At 44.1% G+C, this 17,805-nt stretch overlaps 1 protein-coding gene across 2 annotated transcripts in view; it reads left to right on the top strand.

Annotated features, from left to right (window-relative positions):
• The window catches only part of Arhgap26 (Rho GTPase activating protein 26), a 392,964-nt gene that overhangs the window by 125,391 nt on the left and 249,768 nt on the right, over positions 1-17,805 (top strand). For both annotated transcript variants that reach the window (XM_057788492.1, XM_057788491.1), the window contains exons 7-10: positions 1,154-1,258; positions 2,615-2,744; positions 6,131-6,231; positions 12,202-12,296. In XM_057788492.1, the coding sequence (XP_057644475.1) occupies positions 1,154-1,258; positions 2,615-2,744; positions 6,131-6,231; positions 12,202-12,296 (431 nt within the window). The remainder of the gene's footprint in view (positions 1-1,153; positions 1,259-2,614; positions 2,745-6,130; positions 6,232-12,201; positions 12,297-17,805) is intronic.

Raw genomic sequence — 17,805 nt, 5'->3', positions numbered from 1 at the left:
CTTCTGTAGTCCGGGCTTAGCATGTGGTCTGTCCTGTCAGGGAACCCCTCCTCTGGTGCTAATCACTCCTGTCAGACGGAGTACAAAGTATAGAGTGAAATCCTTCACAGGTACCAGTGGAGCTGCCAATCTGAAAAGTGGAGCGGATGAAAAAGTACAGATGTGTTTGTGGAGGGGCTGGAAAGCTAAATGCCACAACACAAAGGAAAACAGATGCATTTCCCATAACGGATGGTGGTGGGGTCTGGAGGTCAGAGTGGACCTCTCAGCAAGCAGCTGTGATCTCGGGTCCTTCCCAGCCTTGTGCTACCTTTCACTATTGCCCCTTCTTCATGTTAACACTGCGCTTGCAGGCAGTCTGGGAGGACTTGGGAAGGGCCTGGGAGGTTCGTATGTCAGCATTGTAGAGAAACACACAGGAATGTTGTGGGTGGGGCATAGAGCAGTTGTTGAGAATATGAAGGTGTTGTGTGAGAAACAGTGGTGAACAGGTGTTTCCATCACTTTGGAGGAGATTAGATCATGAAATTAGCCTTAGAGGATTTAAAGGGGAGTCAAGGGACCTAGCATAATTGAAGCCAGGGTGGTGTGTGGTCGCTTCATAAAGGGGTTTTTAGTGTTAACTGTGGGGAAGTTGAAATGTGCCTAGGTGTTAAGTATGTTCTGGGTGACTTCCTGTGATCTGACTCTGCTGGCTAGATTACAGACACAGAGCTCACCAGCTTCCTTAACAACTTCCGAGTCCATGTGACAACCTGGTGTTATGACTGTTGAGCAGCTCAGGTGCAGCTTCAGCCTGTAGTTCTGAAGAGGTGATGTTCTTAGGCAATGGTAAGCATTAGGACCAAGGAATAGGTTTTGAATCCTGCCTGACACTCACCATGAAGTAGGGGACAAGTTACTCAGCCTCCAGAGGTGCCTCCTCGTTATTTAAGCGGGTCCTTTTAACATTGAAGTCCTAGATGGTGTGAGCACTCAGTGGTACAGGGCATGGGAGGACACAACATCTCATCCAGAGTTGCTCAGTGTGTGTTCGTTGACATTACTGCCTCTTCTATGATTCCCAGACAGAAGGTGCTGGAAACTCAGATCTTGCTACATTTTTTCATCTCAGCTGGCCTGTGTGACCTCTGCCTTTCTTCCCTCTCGACAGCTCCTGGCCTTCCTGCAAGGACTCTTCACTTTCTATCACCATGGTTATGAGCTGGCCAAGGATTTTGGTGACTTTAAGACACAGTTGACCATCAGCATACAAAATGTGAGTGGGGGCAGGGACCAGAGAGGGAAAGGAGAGGGTGTGTTTGCTCCAGAGTTTCTCCTCATGCATTGGAATGAGGTGTGTGAGCTGGGTTCCTGATCAGGCTCAGACTACTACAGCAGGGATCGGTTGTTTCCAGAATGTAAAATGGCCCAGGTCTAAGCACCATTTCTCTTCCTGGAAGTGTTGCTGCTGGTTCTGTGTGTTTTTCAGAACAGTGCCACGATTTCCTTGGCAGTGGAAATCCCAGTTTAGCCCAGGCCAGACTAGCTGCCTTCTGTGCAACCAGCTGCCTGGCCTCCTGAGGCCTTATGTGAGTGTCCAGGGGTGGAAACTCAAATGGTGTGCTCTTGCTGGGCCCTTAGCAAGGCTGACAGGACATCTAAGTCAGTGCCATCCAAATACAGCTGCTTCTCTGGCTTAAACCTGGGACTCTGGATGTGCAGAGTTGTTTATGGTATTTGGGGCATAAGTCATAAGGCCAGCTCTTCTTTCACTTTGGGATTGACCACGAGTCCCAAAGCACTCCTGTGTAGGACCTAGATCCAGGTATTTCCTGCATGGCTTGTCCTGCATGGCCTTTGGAAGTTTGGACCTTACACAGTGGTTCCTTGTTGACTGGGAGAGCAGGAAGTCGAGGACTATGCCAGAAATGGTTTTACAAAGCATGGTTTATATATATAAATATATATATGTTTATATATATTTATATAAATGAATATATATACATTCATTCCTTGGATGAAACACAAGTTCTCATACATGCTAGGCAAGCTTCGCTTCAGTCTGAAGGCAGACTTTGAAATAGGGATTCATGGATAGTGATAACTCAGGGCCTCTGAGAGACTGAGCAAGATGCAGCTGGAGGTTTTAGACTCAGGGGTTCCGAGAGGGCCTGAGTAGAAGCCAGGCTGTTCTACTTGAGGGGATGATGTAGAAAGCACCCCTTTTAGGAGGATGCCATCTGTGAGCCATCAGCAAGCTACATTTCTTGCAACTGGAGTGGTGAGGACCGTGGTCCTAAAGGTCTTAAAGGTTTGCTATTCTGGACTGCTTATTTAAACACCCTCCACTGGCTCTGAGAGTTGCCACGCACGCTTGAGGAGTTAGGTTGGGTGTTCGCATGCTTCCTAGGAGATCTTGGTGGTTGCCAGAGTTTGAGTCCTTCAGGTATGGGACTATAAGGCAAAAATGTACTTTTGCAAGTGAAAATTTGCCCATTTCCTAGACCATTGAATTGCCCCTTATTTGCTTTTACATCTAAGCTTTCTGTTTAGGCTGATATTCTGAACTATTAAGAGATTTCTTTTTTTTTTTTCTGCATTTGATCCTTTGAACAAAATTCCTTTGTTCCAGACAAGAAACCGCTTCGAAGGAACCAGGTCTGAAGTGGAATCGCTGATGAAGAAGATGAAGGAAAACCCCCTTGAGCACAAGACCATCAGCCCCTACACCATGGAAGGGTACCTCTACGTGCAGGAGAAACGTGAGTGCGCTGACTGGAAGGATGGGGTGCACTCGCAGCCTTGGGCAGGCGTTGCTTTTGTACGTGCCCACAGATCTGTGTCCGCAGTCTTTCCTGCCTCCAGGTGATGTGTTCTGTTCCCTCTGTGCTAGGATTTCTCTCAGATGCTGCCTTTCCCCGAGGCTCTGTGTAGTAGTCCCTCTCTTCCTAGCATCTCTCTTCTTTTGAACCTCCATGTCTTAGGGTGCTTATGCACCCCACCCCAACCACATGGGCATTGGAAAGTCTTACAGACCACACCCCCTTGAGTGCCTTAGAATTTGGTGACTCTGCTTTCAGGTGAGAGTTATGGCTTGGGCCCTTTTGCTTTCCTTCCCAACTCCTGTAATTCTAATACTTGGATTTTACGGAAAGTCAAAACGAAGAGGAGAGTCAGGAAGAAGACCCATCTCCTTATAATGCAGTCAAGGGAAGAAATGCCAGGAGCTGCTCCTTGAATGCAGTTTTTCGGAGGACTCACACGCATACCTTAGGCCCCAGGGAAGGCTTGGAGGGTACGCATCCAGGGCAGCACCTCCAGGGGCCAGGAAGAAAACCCTGAAAGCTTCTGCTTTTAATGTTTGTTCTCCTAGCAGGCACCGGTCCTCCTTAACAGGATCTTGCTGAGTAGTCCAGACTGACTTTGAGCTCGTGATCTTTGACGTTTCCTTCTGAGTTCCAGAGTCACACACCTGTATGCCAGCATGCTTTCTTAGCAGGAGGCAGGACTCCTGCGTCGTGCTGGTGTGTTCTTCTCTGTGGTCCTCTCAGGCAGTGACTTCACTCCTGAGAGCCCCCGGTGGAGTAGGATAGAAACTCTTGGTTCTCGTGATTATATACTTAGTACTAGTGCTCACGCATAATTGCTCGGGCTTACAGTTGTTCCCATCTGACACTAGAGACTGAAGTGGGGCTGGAAGTATTGGCTACAGTAAGGGTTTTACATTCCTTGTTCTTTGAGGAATGAGCTTGAGGGGGTTATAGGAAGCAGAAGCCACTTCATTGGTGTGCTTCATTCCCTGAGTATGGAGTGGTGCCCCCTTTCCCTGAGGGCAGATTCCCTCACCCCATCCCACTGCCATGGCTGGAGATGACTTAGAAAAGTAGACTCTCAGGAGGGTGAGGGTAGAGGTCACTGTGCCTGCAGTGCAAGGCCGCTGCCATTCTTCGCCTCTGCCTGCGGGGTCACTTTTGCTCTCTCCTACTCGCACTACATGGCACAGCTCTAGGCACACATTTCTCACGCTCTTGGCACTAACACGTCACTTTTTGTTAGAACTACCTTTTGGTTTTCTAGCACACCACTTCAAGCGTTTCATTAGGATACTGTATAGTTTGGGAACCTTAACTATTTTTGATAATTTCCAAGCTTACAGGAAAGTTGCAAGAATGGTATGAAGAAAACATGAATTCAGATCCACGGTTTCTCAATGCTTTGCTCTGATTGTCCCTCCTGTTTTCAGTGTTTGGCTACCCATACACACTCTGTTTCTCCTGAGCTCTTCCGCTCTAATGCTCCATCATGGTGCCCATTGGTCCCCTGCTGATCTCTTTTCCATCATCCAGTCAAGACATTGTGTTGTCTCTCCTGTGTATGGCTGCTGCTTTCTCTTTGTAACTAACCAGCATTCTGTGAGAGTCACCTGACAGTTACGTAAATAGCTTTCTCTTCGCCATGTTTCTCCTAGAGTTGTGACGTATTGATCCTTGCCTAGCCTGATCTGTACTGTGATGGAGATTTCCCACTTTTACTAGTGTTGCCAGAGTTATTGCTTCTTTTTACCCACCCTCCATATCTGTCCATCTGCCCACCTGTCAGACCATCTGTCTTTCCCTATGCTTCCATTGTCAATAAAGCTTTAAGATTCATGTTTCACTCACAGGCTCTAATCTATTACTTTATATACCTTCGCGTCCACATTGTTTAAGACAAAGCACTGGAACTTCCCCAAACTCTCTGAATGTTTGGTTTTTAAATTGCCTTTAATGATTAATGTATTTCTCTGTATACGTTTGTGTATGCCTGTGTGTGTGAGTGTGAGAGACAGAAACAGGAGTGATACAGAGGAGAGAAAATGTATATATATGTGTATATATATATTATACATAATATATATGAGTGTGTATGTGTGTGTGTGTTCTTGTGGGTATACAAGTGTGCCTATGCATATGGTTGCCAGAGATTAACCTCAGATATTGTTTCTTAGGTGATATTCACCTTGTTTTTTTGGACAAGTTTCTCATTGGCCTGAAATTCACTGAGTAGGCAAGGCAGATGAGCCGGGAAGCCCCAAGGATCTATCTGTCTCCCCCTCTCCAACTGTGCATCAATAAACCTGGCTTTCTTTAAAACAATTAATTCTAAATTAATTGATTAATTAGTTAATTAATTTTTACATGGGTTTTGAGGACCTGATTTAGGTCCTCATGCTTGTAGTGCTTTATTAACCAAGCTGTCTCTGTAGCCCCTCTGTTGCTTTTCCAGGTTATTAAATGATATCCAATACTTATATTTGGCAATCATACCAAACTATTAGTAGTTGCTAAGCGGCTGCTGACTCTCTTTACATGGTGTTGTTAATTTTGACCATTTCTATTGTGAGCTCTGTAAACATCTAAAACGAATATTGATTGAAGTCCTTGCAGGCTGGTAATGCCTTCTTCCTGTAATAGCACTTTGTTGTTGAAAATAAAGTAACTGGCCAGGTCCCTGGTACAGTCAGACACTTGGTGGGCCTTGTCACTGTGGTGTCGCCCTCTTTCCTGGGGAGAATTTTGTGACAGACTCCTTAGATGCCATCTAGGCATTTAGTCACTTCCAGTCTGCATCTCCAGTGTCTTTGAGGTTTCCATGTCTGCTTTCAGATCTTTTTGGGTTCTGCTGAAGTAAAAATTAGGGGTTTGGAAGTAGGTCAGAACCCCCGAGGTTAGTCACCGGGCCGCCGTGTGGGAGGCACGATGACATTGCCCAGATGGAAATGGTGACTGACACGTAGAAGAGCCCTCTGTGCTCCTTCCCCAGTCACCTCAGTCAGGGGAGAGGATGGGAACTTCACCTGGAGATTGATGATGGGAACGTGAATTGGTTTTCCCAGGGAACCAGTATTTCTCCTGTATTTGAAGACCCACTGGGTGTACTGTTAGTAGGAGGTAGAGACTCTGTATATCTGGGTGGGGAAAGCACTGTTGGTCAGGTTTCTGTCAGCCTAGCTGTCTAGGGACTGTATTACCCCTTAGGCAGCCTCAGGGTGGAGGAGATGGTTTAGCCTGAGCTCCTGAGCGTTGTGACCCATGCCTGCTATGGCAGTCAATGGTGTGCAGCGCACGGTGGAGCGCGGAGATGGCTAATAGGCAACATTCCCTTGCAGGTCACTTTGGAACTTCCTGGGTGAAGCACTACTGTACATACCAACGGGACTCCAAGCAGATCACCATGGTCCCGTTTGACCAAAAGTCAGGAGGAAAGGGGGTGAGTTCACTGTGACAGTGTCTTGCTTGGTTTGCTTGGCTGACAGGTAATGCTCACAGTACATATCTACAAGTCCAGTGTTTTACTGGAAAGATCGTTAATTCTGCAGTAGTTCCAGGAGGCCCGTTTCCCTGAAAATGCTTAGAATAATCATTGTTAGCATTACTAACTGTGACCAAGACTCTTGTTTTACATGTATACACTGTGACCTATGTCAGATATCAGTGAGTTACTAGAAAGTCGTGGTTGATTGGCATCATCCTGTGAAACCGATCCCTATCTCTCCTGCTGGGTCCCCAGAGCTGCCAGTGGGCAGTTTAGATGAATCCATTATTAGTTTCTGTGTAACAAGTTACCTCTAAACCTTGCAACTTTGAAATTCATGCCAGCTGTCTTAATATTTGCATTCTTAATATTATTTGGGGAACATTTGATGGGTAGGAGGCTGAGGCTCAATTCGGTTCAGTAGTAGCTAGGACAGAAGCAGTGTGAATCGGAGGCAGCTCAAGACTGGCCAGACACAGCTCTCTTCATCTTCCTGCTTTCTCTCTCCGTCCTCCATTTTTCCTCTGTCTCTGTGGTCTTGGACTCTGAGGGATGGGAGATACTCTGTGGCTGTGTTTCAGAAGGGACAGCTCCCTAGCACTGCTCCTGGGGTTCTCCCTGTGTTCTCCAGGGTTCTGCCTCTTGCATGCCTCCAGACGGTTGTCTCTGCTCACCACCCTCAGCAGTCAGGTCCTCCCCTACAGAGATGATATGTGTCTCCCTGGGCTGCCTTCCTACCTTCTCTCCCCTCAGCACTCTGTATTTCATCAGGTCCTAGGATGGATTTTTTTTTTTAAAGTTGATTGTTTAGAAATTTTTGGCCACCTTATATTTAAGGTTTTACCTTAATTCAGAACTGAAACAAATTCTCCAGTTACCAACTTTGAGTATTGCCTCTCTCTAATTTTTGCAATTGTTTCCTTGTGAGTATATTTAACTGTTTTAATAAGAATACAGCTTTCATCTTGTGTCAATCCTTTTCTGTAAGACAGAGCCTCACTTTATAACCTAGGCTAACTTGGAGCTCATGTGTAGTCAGGCTGGCCTCCAGCCCTTGTGGTTCTTTTGCCTCTGCCTCCATTCTCAGCCTGAATGTTTTTAATCTTTTTGAATATCTGGAATATATTTTGAGTCATTTCTCTGGTTCTATCTTTGGTTTAAATATTTTTTTTTCAGTTGTGTCTAATATTTTGGTAAGTTAGTTCTTTGCTAGCCCTCACGCTGGCCTTCTATGGACATTTTTGTGTACCATGTTGAGTTAATGTTGGAGAGAATTCAAGCGCACAAGTTGGGAGATCACAGAGACTGGGCATGCCTGGGCCAGGCCTGTGCTGTGCTCTTTGCTCTTCAACTCCAGCTTTTCTTCCTGGATCTCTTACTTGAGTGACAATAAAAAGTTTTATCAGCATCTCTGTTCCTTCCTTGTATTCAAGCAGTAAGAAAGCCCTTTTAATTATTTTTCTTTCTTTTTTTTTTTAAGCAGAGGTGATATTGATTTACAAATAACCTCAGGAAAACACATATGTTAACAGAGTTAGAAGAGAATATTACAAATTATACCTAAGTTACTGCATGTCCCCTAGCTTTCATAGAAGCAAGCCCTCCTTGTTTGGAATGGGTCATAGTCCTTTTCTTCCTATTGCACGTTTTAGAAACCAGATGACTACATTGTTCTTCTCCACAGGCTTTGTTTCAGGACTTCTCAATGTTTCCCAGTCTTTAATGAACTCAGTTGTATTTCGCAGTTCCTTTCTTATTACCCTTGTCAGTAAAGGGTGGAGATCCATACAGTGGTCAGTGTTTGGGTTTTCAAGGACTTCTGCAAGATCCCATAGAGTACCTCAGTGGGTTGTTGCACTCACGTGTGTCAGGCAGAGCCCGAGAAGGGCTTCCTTAAGGAACTTGCTACTCTAAGAAGTCATTTTCCAAACCATAACTGGTTATATTTATGCTCTCCTTTGTAGTGGTCTTTACTCTCATTATCCCGTGTTGTGCTGCTTGATCTGGCTTTCCTTTTTCACTAAGGAAGAAATTGGGGATCAGAGAGATCAGTTTACTTCTAAATTTATATACCTGTGTTTCAAAGTGAGTATACTAAACTCTCAGTCTGGAGTTAGAACCTCCTGCTTCTGAAGTCAAATCTTATCATGATGCCACCGTTCCCTAAGTTTTCTAGTGAAGGAAAAGGAGAGGATATCCTCACAGTTGAGACAGAGAAGTCATGTGATGTGTTGGTACTGTTGTTTGTCCCCAGTGTAGTGAGTATAGTGTCCTCCTACACCCAACATGATTCTTCCCAATCTTTGTTGCCTATGAGCTTCTACCTATACCTGTTTCCTCTTTGTTCCTCCCAGTCTCCCTGGACCCTGACTACATATGCTGACAAAAGTCACTTAAAGAAAGAAGGGTTTATTTTAGCTTACAGTTCAGGAGATCCATCCCACCATAGCAGGGGATGCATGCCAGCAGAAGCGGGAGGTTCCAGGTCTACTGTACCCATAGTTAAGAAGCAGGTAGCTGTAAATAGAGACTGTGTTCATTTTCCAGATGTTCAGACCCAAATAACCACACAGAAACTATCTTAATTACAACAATTTGACCAATGGCTCAGGCATATTTCTAGCTAGCTCTTATATCTTTAAATTAACCCATTTCTATTATTTTATGTATTACCATGAGGCTGTGGCCTACCAGTGAGGTTCTGGCATCTTTCTCCTTCAGTAGCTACATGACATCTGCCTGATTCTGCTTTCTTTCCTTCTCTATCTCTGCTTGGATTTCCTGCCTTGCTATATTCTGCTTTGCCATAGGCCAAAGCAGGTTCTTTATTAACCAATGATAATAAAACATATTCACAACATATATAGGGGACTCCCAACATCAGGAAGCCCCAAATACTGATGCTCAGTTTTCTTTTTCTCCTCCTCCTTCTCTTCCCTTCTCCCTCCTCTTTTTTTTTTTTTTTTTTTATTCTGCAGAGACCCTAGCCCATTGAATGGTACTGTCTCTATTTAGGGTGGGTCATCCCACCTTAGTTAATCAAGTTAATCCCTCAAGGGCATACTCAGAGGATTCTAGATCCTGTCAAGTTGACAGTCTTAACCATTATGCCAGAGTTATAATGTTTTAAAGTGATTAAATTTCTTGCTTTTTAGCCTTGTAAGTAGCCCAGCAGATAATCTTTACAGTTTTCCCCTTGCCTTCTCAGAACAAAATCTCATGGTCTTCCTTTTAAAAATAGTTTTTTTTAAATTTTAAAGACAAGGTCTCATTCTGTAGCCCTGACTGAGCTGGAACTTGATAAGAAGAGGTTGGTTTGGAACTCACAGAGGTCAGCCTGCCTCTGCCTCCTGAGTACTGACATTAAAGGTGTGCTCCACTGTGCCCGGCTCTTCTTCCTTTTGTGCTTATGTCTGATGGTCCTTTATAGATGATGTCACTCAGTTTTTTCTCGTGGCATTTCATCTACGCTTTCATTACAGAAGCTGGCCATAGCTAGTAAATCTGAACTCTAGTTGAGTATCAACAAGTCAGATTTCTTATGTTTGATTCAGTGCGCTTATCAAAGGACTGACTTAGAATTACTTATTTGAAAGATATTAATTGGCTATGTTTTCAGTTCTAGAGTCAGGTATCACTATCACATACAGCAGAACAAGCATTGTGGTCAGGCGAGCAGTAGAAATTAGTTTTAAAGCAGAGAAAGGCTGAAGAATTCAGAAACAGTACAAAATAATTGGTCATTTCAAACTGATTTTCGCTGATCTGGGAGTACAGGTCAGGGAAGAGCTCTTGCCTAGCATATAGCAGGCTGCATGTTTGGTCCCCAACATGGCAAACAATGAAAACATGAATTTATAATTTTTGTAAAGAGGGGACAGGAGAGTGAACAGTGGAAAAATAAGTAGTTGGTTAACAACAAGCCAATTTAGGGGTCTTTCTCTCTCTGTCTCTTTCTCTGTTTTATTTAACTTTATTTTATGTGCATTGATGTGAAGGTGTCAGATCCCCCTGGAACTGGAGTTACAGATGGTTGTGAGCTGCCATGTGGGTGTTGGGAATTGAACCCAGGACCACTGGAAGAGCTGCCAGTGCTTTTAACTGTTGAGCCATCTCTCTAGCCCTTCTGGTTTCTTGGGAGATCAGATTTAAAAGGAAAAAAAAGAAGCTTGGTTTTGTGGTGGGGAATATTTGCATGACTGATTCCATGAGTCCATGTTGAATTTTAGTCTTTTTTTTTTTTTTTCAGACCCAATATAGATCCCTAATCCAAAACTGTCCCCCACCCTGTGAAGCTGGGTATCAAATCTAGGGTCACCCATAACTAGACAAACACTTTATTATAGAGCCAGATCCTCAACCTTTTTGTTCTGAGGTAGGTTTTGCTAACTTGTCTAGACTAATCTTGAAGTCATATAGCCCAGGCTGCCCTCGAGCTTATGACACTCCTGTCCCAGCCTCCTAAGTAGCTGGTATTACTAGGCAACTTCTTGCAGCTTTTATTTAACATACTTACACATCGTACAGAGTGGATAAGGGTCAATCTCAGTCTGCGAAACTAATTTTTGCTCTTCAGTAAGCGGGTATAGATGTAGGTTATGCAAACACAAATGGTCTCTTCCTAGGGCCGTGCTTGTGTGCTTTCTTGACTTTAGCGGGTGGTTGCATTCACCATCTAAAGTCACATTTCTTCTTATGCCAGGCAAGTTTGTGAACTTTCCCCTTTTAGAAAAAAAGGAGAAGAAACAGAAGCAATAACGGATTCCTCAGTGACAGATAGACGTTGAGGATAACTCCTTCTGTGTTTCAAGGCAGTACTGTGCCCCATGATTGTCACATTCCACTCACACAGTGGCACACTACCCAGCAGTAAAAAGAAACAATCTTGACATGTGCACTGTGGATGAACCACAGAGTACTCGAGTTTAGTGGAAGAACCAGACACGTACTCTGTGTCTGCATTTGCATAGGTTATAGAAGGTACAAACTAGCCCATAACAGCAGAAGGCAGACGCAGTGTTTGCTGGAGATGAACTAGGAGGCGGGTGGATCACCAAAAGTCATGAAACCATTTGGCAGGAACGTTTTTCTCAGATTCAGTGATAACTTCATGGATGTCTACAGATGTCACATTTGCAAATAGTACACATTAAGGAAATGCAGTTTGTCATATGCTGTATATCAAATAGTACACATTAAGGACATGCAGTTTGTCATATGCTGTATATCAAATAGTACACATTAAGGACATGTAGTTTGTCATATGCTGTATATCAAATAGTACACATTAAGGACATGCAGTTTGTCATATGCTGTATATCAAATAGTACACATTAAGGACATGCAGTTTGTCATATGCTGTATATCAATAAAACTGTTCCATGTTGAATACTGTTTCTGTCCAGGACCCAGGGCTCAGAAGATAGAAGAGTAGTAAACAAAGACCACCAGTCTCTGTCCTTAGGGTGCTTGCAGTCTGGTAAGCTTCCCATGAGATTTGATGGGAAGGCATCATTTTATTCCTCATCTTTAGCAGATAGTTTGATAGTTTCTGCTTTGATACTGTGGGGATGGAGAGGCACATAGTACCTTGTGAGCACAGCTTAGGGATCTTTGTCCTGTTCCAGAAAGGTGTTCTTGAAGTAGTGATAACTAATACAAGATCATAGATGCTCAGTTAGGAGGGAGCTGTTGTCTTCAACCCTGGTCATGCTCTACCTGAAGTAACTACATGTTAGGGTGTCCAGATCTTAGCTGTAGAAGATTCTTGCTTGAGAAGCTCTGTGGCCAGTCTTCGTCTCAGCAGGTTGTGAACACACAGATCTGAGAAGCTGAAGTGAGGTTCTGTTCATGTGCTGTGTTTGTCCTAGAGGGAAGCAGAGCCTGCCTTCTGGCCTGACCTGACAACCTGTGTCTTCTCCCTAGGGAGAAGATGAGTCCATCACCCTCAAATCCTGCACTCGGCGGAAGACAGACTCCATCGAGAAGAGATTTTGCTTTGACGTGGAAGCAGTAGACAGGTGAGGCTGAGGCATTCTTCTCAGGAACAAATCCTTGCTATATTTGGATTTCTTTCCTTTCCCTTCAGTTACAGGGTTTCTATCCCTGTCCCCCATCCCATTCTTCTGTGTCCAGTTTGAACCGGATGCTAGGTCATTGCGGAAGGTCAGTTCAGCCTCCCATTGTTTAGCTCAGGACTGAATCACTAGGTTTGTTTGGTTTTACTTTAATGCTAGTGCTTCCATGCTCAGGAATGTGTGCTATGTCCCTAGGAGGTACGGTAGATATTTAAAGAAGATAGTCTCTTCAGCCTCATTGTAGCTGGTGCATGGTGGATTTTTCCTTAAAAATTACCGCAATGAGTAAATAAGAATTGGGGTGGAAAGAATTTTACTCAAATAATTTTTAAGGCTTATAATTATTTGATGTACACACAGGAAAGACAAGTCACTTGCTTAATTAAGTCCATAGATAGATAGATAGGTACATAGATGGATGGATGGATGGATGGATGGATGAATAGATAGATAGTTGGATAGAAAGAAGAAAGACAGAAAAGATAGATGGATACAATGATAAATGGTTACAAAGAAGAAAAATAAGTAGAAAGAAAGATGGATAGAAAGAAAGAAGCAAGATAAATAAGTAGATATATAGGTAGGTAAATAGATGTATAGAAAAAAGAAAGATAGATGAATACAAAGATAGATGAATGGATAGAAAAATGAAGGATAAGTATACAGACAGATGGACGGATGGACAGACGGGTGGATGGATAGATAACTGGTGCTGTTTCCTTGAAATCTAAATGTCTCTCACTCAGGTACACCATCCTGTGGTACTTGGCTTATTTAACAAAATTACAGCTTTTTAAGGCACTTTCCTTGACAATGGGTTCTTTCAGTGAAATCCACGTGGGGCTCTTATCTGAGCTGCCTGTTTCAAGTCAGCAGTGTTAGCACCAGGACCTTTTAACCTCACTGCCATAACCAGGCAATACCTGATAATCTCCTTCTTATTTTTTAAAAAGCCATAACATTTCACAAAGGTCCATGATGCTTCCGGGAGCTAAAGTGTTTTCCATGTCTTCAGAGGATTTCCTGGGAACAGTTAAAGCTCTCTGTGGCCCCTCCGTCTCGTGTCAACTCTTTTTTTGTTTGTTTGTTTTTTTGGTTTTTCGAGACAGGGTTTCTCTGTGATTTTTGGAGCCTGTCCTGGAACTAGCTCTTGTATACCAGGCTGGTCTCGAACTCACAGAGATCCACCTGCCTCTGCCTCCTGAGTGCTGGGATTAAAGGCGTGCGCCACCACCGCCTGGCTTCATGTCAACTCTTGATAACACATCCTCGAGCCTTCCCACCTTTGTCATGCTCATAAAACCTTTGCAAGCCAGATGCGGGGGTGCCCACCTATAATACTGCCTCTTCAGAAGATGATGCTGGGGGATTACCCAAGCACGGAACTCAAGACCAGCCTGGGTTATTAAGACTCTGTCTCAAAAACGGAAAAAGGAGGGAGGGGGCTTTGCGGGCAAAACTGTAAGCCAAGAGTAAATATTTCATACTTAGCATACAGAGTAGACCTAGAGAGTCCATTTCTCCTGGGAACCTGTCTGATTCCTCAGTGGCTTGATGCAGATGGTATTGGGAAGGGTCCAGAATGAGACTGTTGCCTCTCCCATGAGGAGCAGTGTGGATCGGTAGGAGCAGGAAGCCTTCCAGTGCTCCCTGTGGACCTTATGGATTAGGTACTATTCACCATAGCTTCTTTTGCCCCTCTTGTTTGACATCAGTTACTTGTAGATTGCTCACATATGTACAAAGTGAGATTTGAGTGTGTGTGAGGGAGAGTAAAGAACTGTCCTCATGACTACTCCATTATTAAGGGCGATTTTTATTGTAGATATGAGAGGGAGGATGGCCAGAGACATCTGGAAGAGTCGAGAGCAGAGAGAAGAAGTGGACTGAGCATGGTCAGCAGACTGGGCATGGCCAGGGCTAGGGAAGTGGAGAAAATGGTGAACACGGTGAAGTAGCAAGACGGAGAATAAGGCATAGAGAGAGCAAAGAAACAGTAAGAGATAGTCAGAGATACAGAGACAGCGAGAAAGAGTAAGACAGAGACTCCCGAGAATAATGCTATCAGAAGGGTGAATAAGCCTATAGAGACTTTAGAATGTGTAACAGGTACTTGTGATACTAAGGGAGCCTGGGGTTGGCATGGGCTTTGATCACAACCACAGGTAGCCATTTGTCCTTTCTGCCAGAGGTAAGAGGAAACAATGCCTTTTGGCAGAGGGAACCAGTTTTACAAGTTCCTGAGGGATGCTGGCTTTTATCTAAGTACCAGAAATTCTCCTATAGTTCAGTCTGAGCTCCTTTCTGGATATTTGGACAGTAAGAATGTTTCTGTGTGCTAAGTGTCTGATTCCCAGTGATCTCTGCGGTGTAGATCCTTTCTCTGGAGGACTCCCACCCTGTTCTTTTCACCGGTGCCCATCAGCAGGGAGGAGCTGTTGCTACAGTCTGCTTTTCTAGACGATGCCTCCCTAGATTCCCCCGTCTCACTTGCTGTGCCATAGAGGTAGAGGCCAAAGGGCAAGTTAACTTCTAGGAAGTAGATACAAAAGAGGAAACAACAGAAGGATTGGAATGTTCCCAGAGTGTGTTCTGGGTAGATTAGACAACTACTGCTGCTACATAAAAAGTTATATAGTAGCTGTTAATGTATCCAGAGCCAAGTGTGATTTGTATTGTTGAGACTAGGAAAAAATGATGCGAAATATACCATGTAATATGTGGTATTAGGGTCTCAGTAGTGGGGTTCGTGTTAAAATGAGGTTGTTAGGGTGGGCCTTGTGTTAATGGTTAAATTGTCAGCTCAACACATTCTAGAGTCATTGGGGAGAAAGCTTCAGTGAGGGATGGTCTAGATTAGGGTGGCTTATGAACATGTCTGCGAGGGACTGTCTTGATGCTGTTAATTGATATGGCAAGAGTCAGCCTCAAAGTGGATTCGGGTCCTTGACTGTATAATAAAACCAAAAAGTGAGCTGAGCATGAGCACGCATGCTTTCAGTGCTCTTTGCTGCTTCACTCTGGATGTGATGTGACGGGTTTGTCTAGAGCTGCTGGAGCCGGGACTTCCCTACAAAGGTGGAACAGAACCTGGGGCTATGAGCTGAAACAGACACACGTGTAGGGAAATGCCCCATGCATGTGAAGACAGAGCAGGGTGATAGTTTCCAAGTCAAGGAACACTCGACTATGGGCAATGCACCAGAGAGAGGAGGCATGGAATAGATTCAGTGGGCTTCAGCAGGAATCGACATGGCCAACACCTGTCTTCCTATTTGTGGCATTTCATTATAGCAGTGCCATGGAACTAGCCTGGTATTGAACAGGGAGGACCTGTCAGCAAGGCAGAAGCCCATCCCACCAAGGCCTTTTAAATGGTAGCCAGTGTCCACCCCCTGAACTCTATCAGTCACCTTACCTTTTCTACTCTCTGCTTTCCCTATTCTCTGTCTTAGGGTTTCTCTCATTGTGGCCACGGCAGCTCTTATAAAGGAAAGCATTTAATCGGGCTGGCTTACAGTTCAGACTTTTAGTCCATTATTGTCATGGGAGGACGTGGTGGTGTGTAGGCAGACATGGTGCTGAAGAAGGAACTGAAAGTTTTGCATCTTCACACTGAACGAAGCTTGAGCGAAGGAGACCTCAAGGCCCACTCCCACAGTGACACACTTCCTATAGCAAGGCCACGCCTTTTCCAGCAAAGCCTCACCTCCTCATAACGCCACTCCCTATGATCCAGTTACGTTTAAATGATCACCTCCTTCCTCCCTCTCCTTTTCTCATTCCAGCTCCTTTTCTCCCCTATCCTGTCTTTATCGATAGCTTCAGTTTTTAGTATTTTAAAAAGCCAAAAGCTGCTGGGCAGTGGTGGTGCACACCTTTAATCCCAGGACTTGGGAGGGAGAGGTAGGCGGATCTTTATGAGTTTGAGGCCAGCCTGGACTACAGCCTAGTCTACACAAAGAAAAACAAACAAACAAAAATCTATCTGTCTGTCTATCTATCTATCTATCTATCTATCTATCTATCTATCTATCTATCTATCTTCTTTTGATTTTTCTATCATCGTGCTACAGACTCAGCCTTTTGAAAGTTTGTATTTTATATTGGTAATTGACTGGATTTAACTTTTTTTTTTTTATTTGAAGCTGATCAACTTTTTTGTGAGATTTCAGTGTAAGCTTCTTGGGTTAAAAATGGACATCATGGGAAAGGAGCCTTTCATGGTGGCCATGTGTGGATCATTGGTACTAACCGGTGTCCGCGTCCAGTCCCTTGATAATTAACTCCGTCATGCATTGTCTTATGAAAATTAGTGGGCAGATGTAGGGAAAATATTTGTTTAAGCTGAAGACTCCCACCATAGTGGTAGTCCGTTGCCAGCATCCCTGGATTGGTTTGTTTTAAAGAAATTTCTCACAGATGTGACACATAGATTATTTTCTCCCGAATGTTTTCCATGAGGGGCCAGTAGACCATATGGAAAATAATAGAAATAGAAACTAAAGGCCTCTGATTCAGCGAATCAGCGTTGTGTGTGGGGGCAATGTTTATATTCGGCAAGAGGAAACCATTAGAATGCTTTATTTTTTTCTGAAGACGATCTGACGCCAACAGAAACTCTGTCTGTTCCATGCCCCTCCCCAGCACTGACAAACAGAGAAGTGCAATAAGGACAGCTCCTTAGAGATGTTGGGGGTGGGGAGGGCTTGGGACTACAGCTGGAACTGAGACTGGTTCAGCCTCCAGCTCACCGACTCCTGTCTCAGCCCCCTGAGAACGTGAGGTCGCAGGCCTGTGCCACAGGCCCCGCTTAGACTCTTCTGACAGACATGTAGGAAGCTTTAGAGATCGATTGGTTTTTCTTCCATAGAGGCCTCTTGTGATTTTCTTTTAATGCATTTGGAAGTTTTGTAAGTGCTGCTTGAACAGTTGTGAGTTCCCTTCCCTTCAGAACCATTCTCAGCTCTCACACACCCCCTGGCAATTCTGCCCACTCCTTCCCCACAGCCATCCTGTATTAGCTGTTCAGTCTGGAATGTTCTGGATACTTCTGTGTAATTGAGTTTATCTCAGATGATTTACTTTCAGAAACAGAAAACCATAATTTTTTTTCATAGTCTTTAACAGAGTACTATGTGTATATGATTTCTCTCTTTTTACTTTGAGACCGTGGTGCTGGAAATGGAGAATATTAGTTAGCTGTAAATTAAGTTAAAACTCCAGCAAGGACGCACATTATTTGCTATTGTGTCGGGGTGTGGCACTGGAGGTGAAGCTAGAATAGCAGAGCCCAGATATTTATGGAAGATCTCTGAAAAAACATTGGTACCTTCCAGTCAGTCATCAACCATCTTGCTAAGTTGTGTTTTCATAGAAGGCTGCAAATTGTAGGTTAGATAAAAGACAGAAGGAGCCCTGTGTTTGACCTGACCCTCACTGGCCATACGAC

The sequence above is a fragment of the Chionomys nivalis genome, chromosome 14 (assembly GCF_950005125.1).
Source record: "Chionomys nivalis chromosome 14, mChiNiv1.1, whole genome shotgun sequence".
In the NCBI taxonomy this organism is placed as follows: Eukaryota; Metazoa; Chordata; class Mammalia; order Rodentia; family Cricetidae; genus Chionomys; species Chionomys nivalis.
The sequence above is the reverse complement of the archived record's forward strand: the minus strand, read 5'-3'. Positions and strand labels throughout refer to the sequence as shown.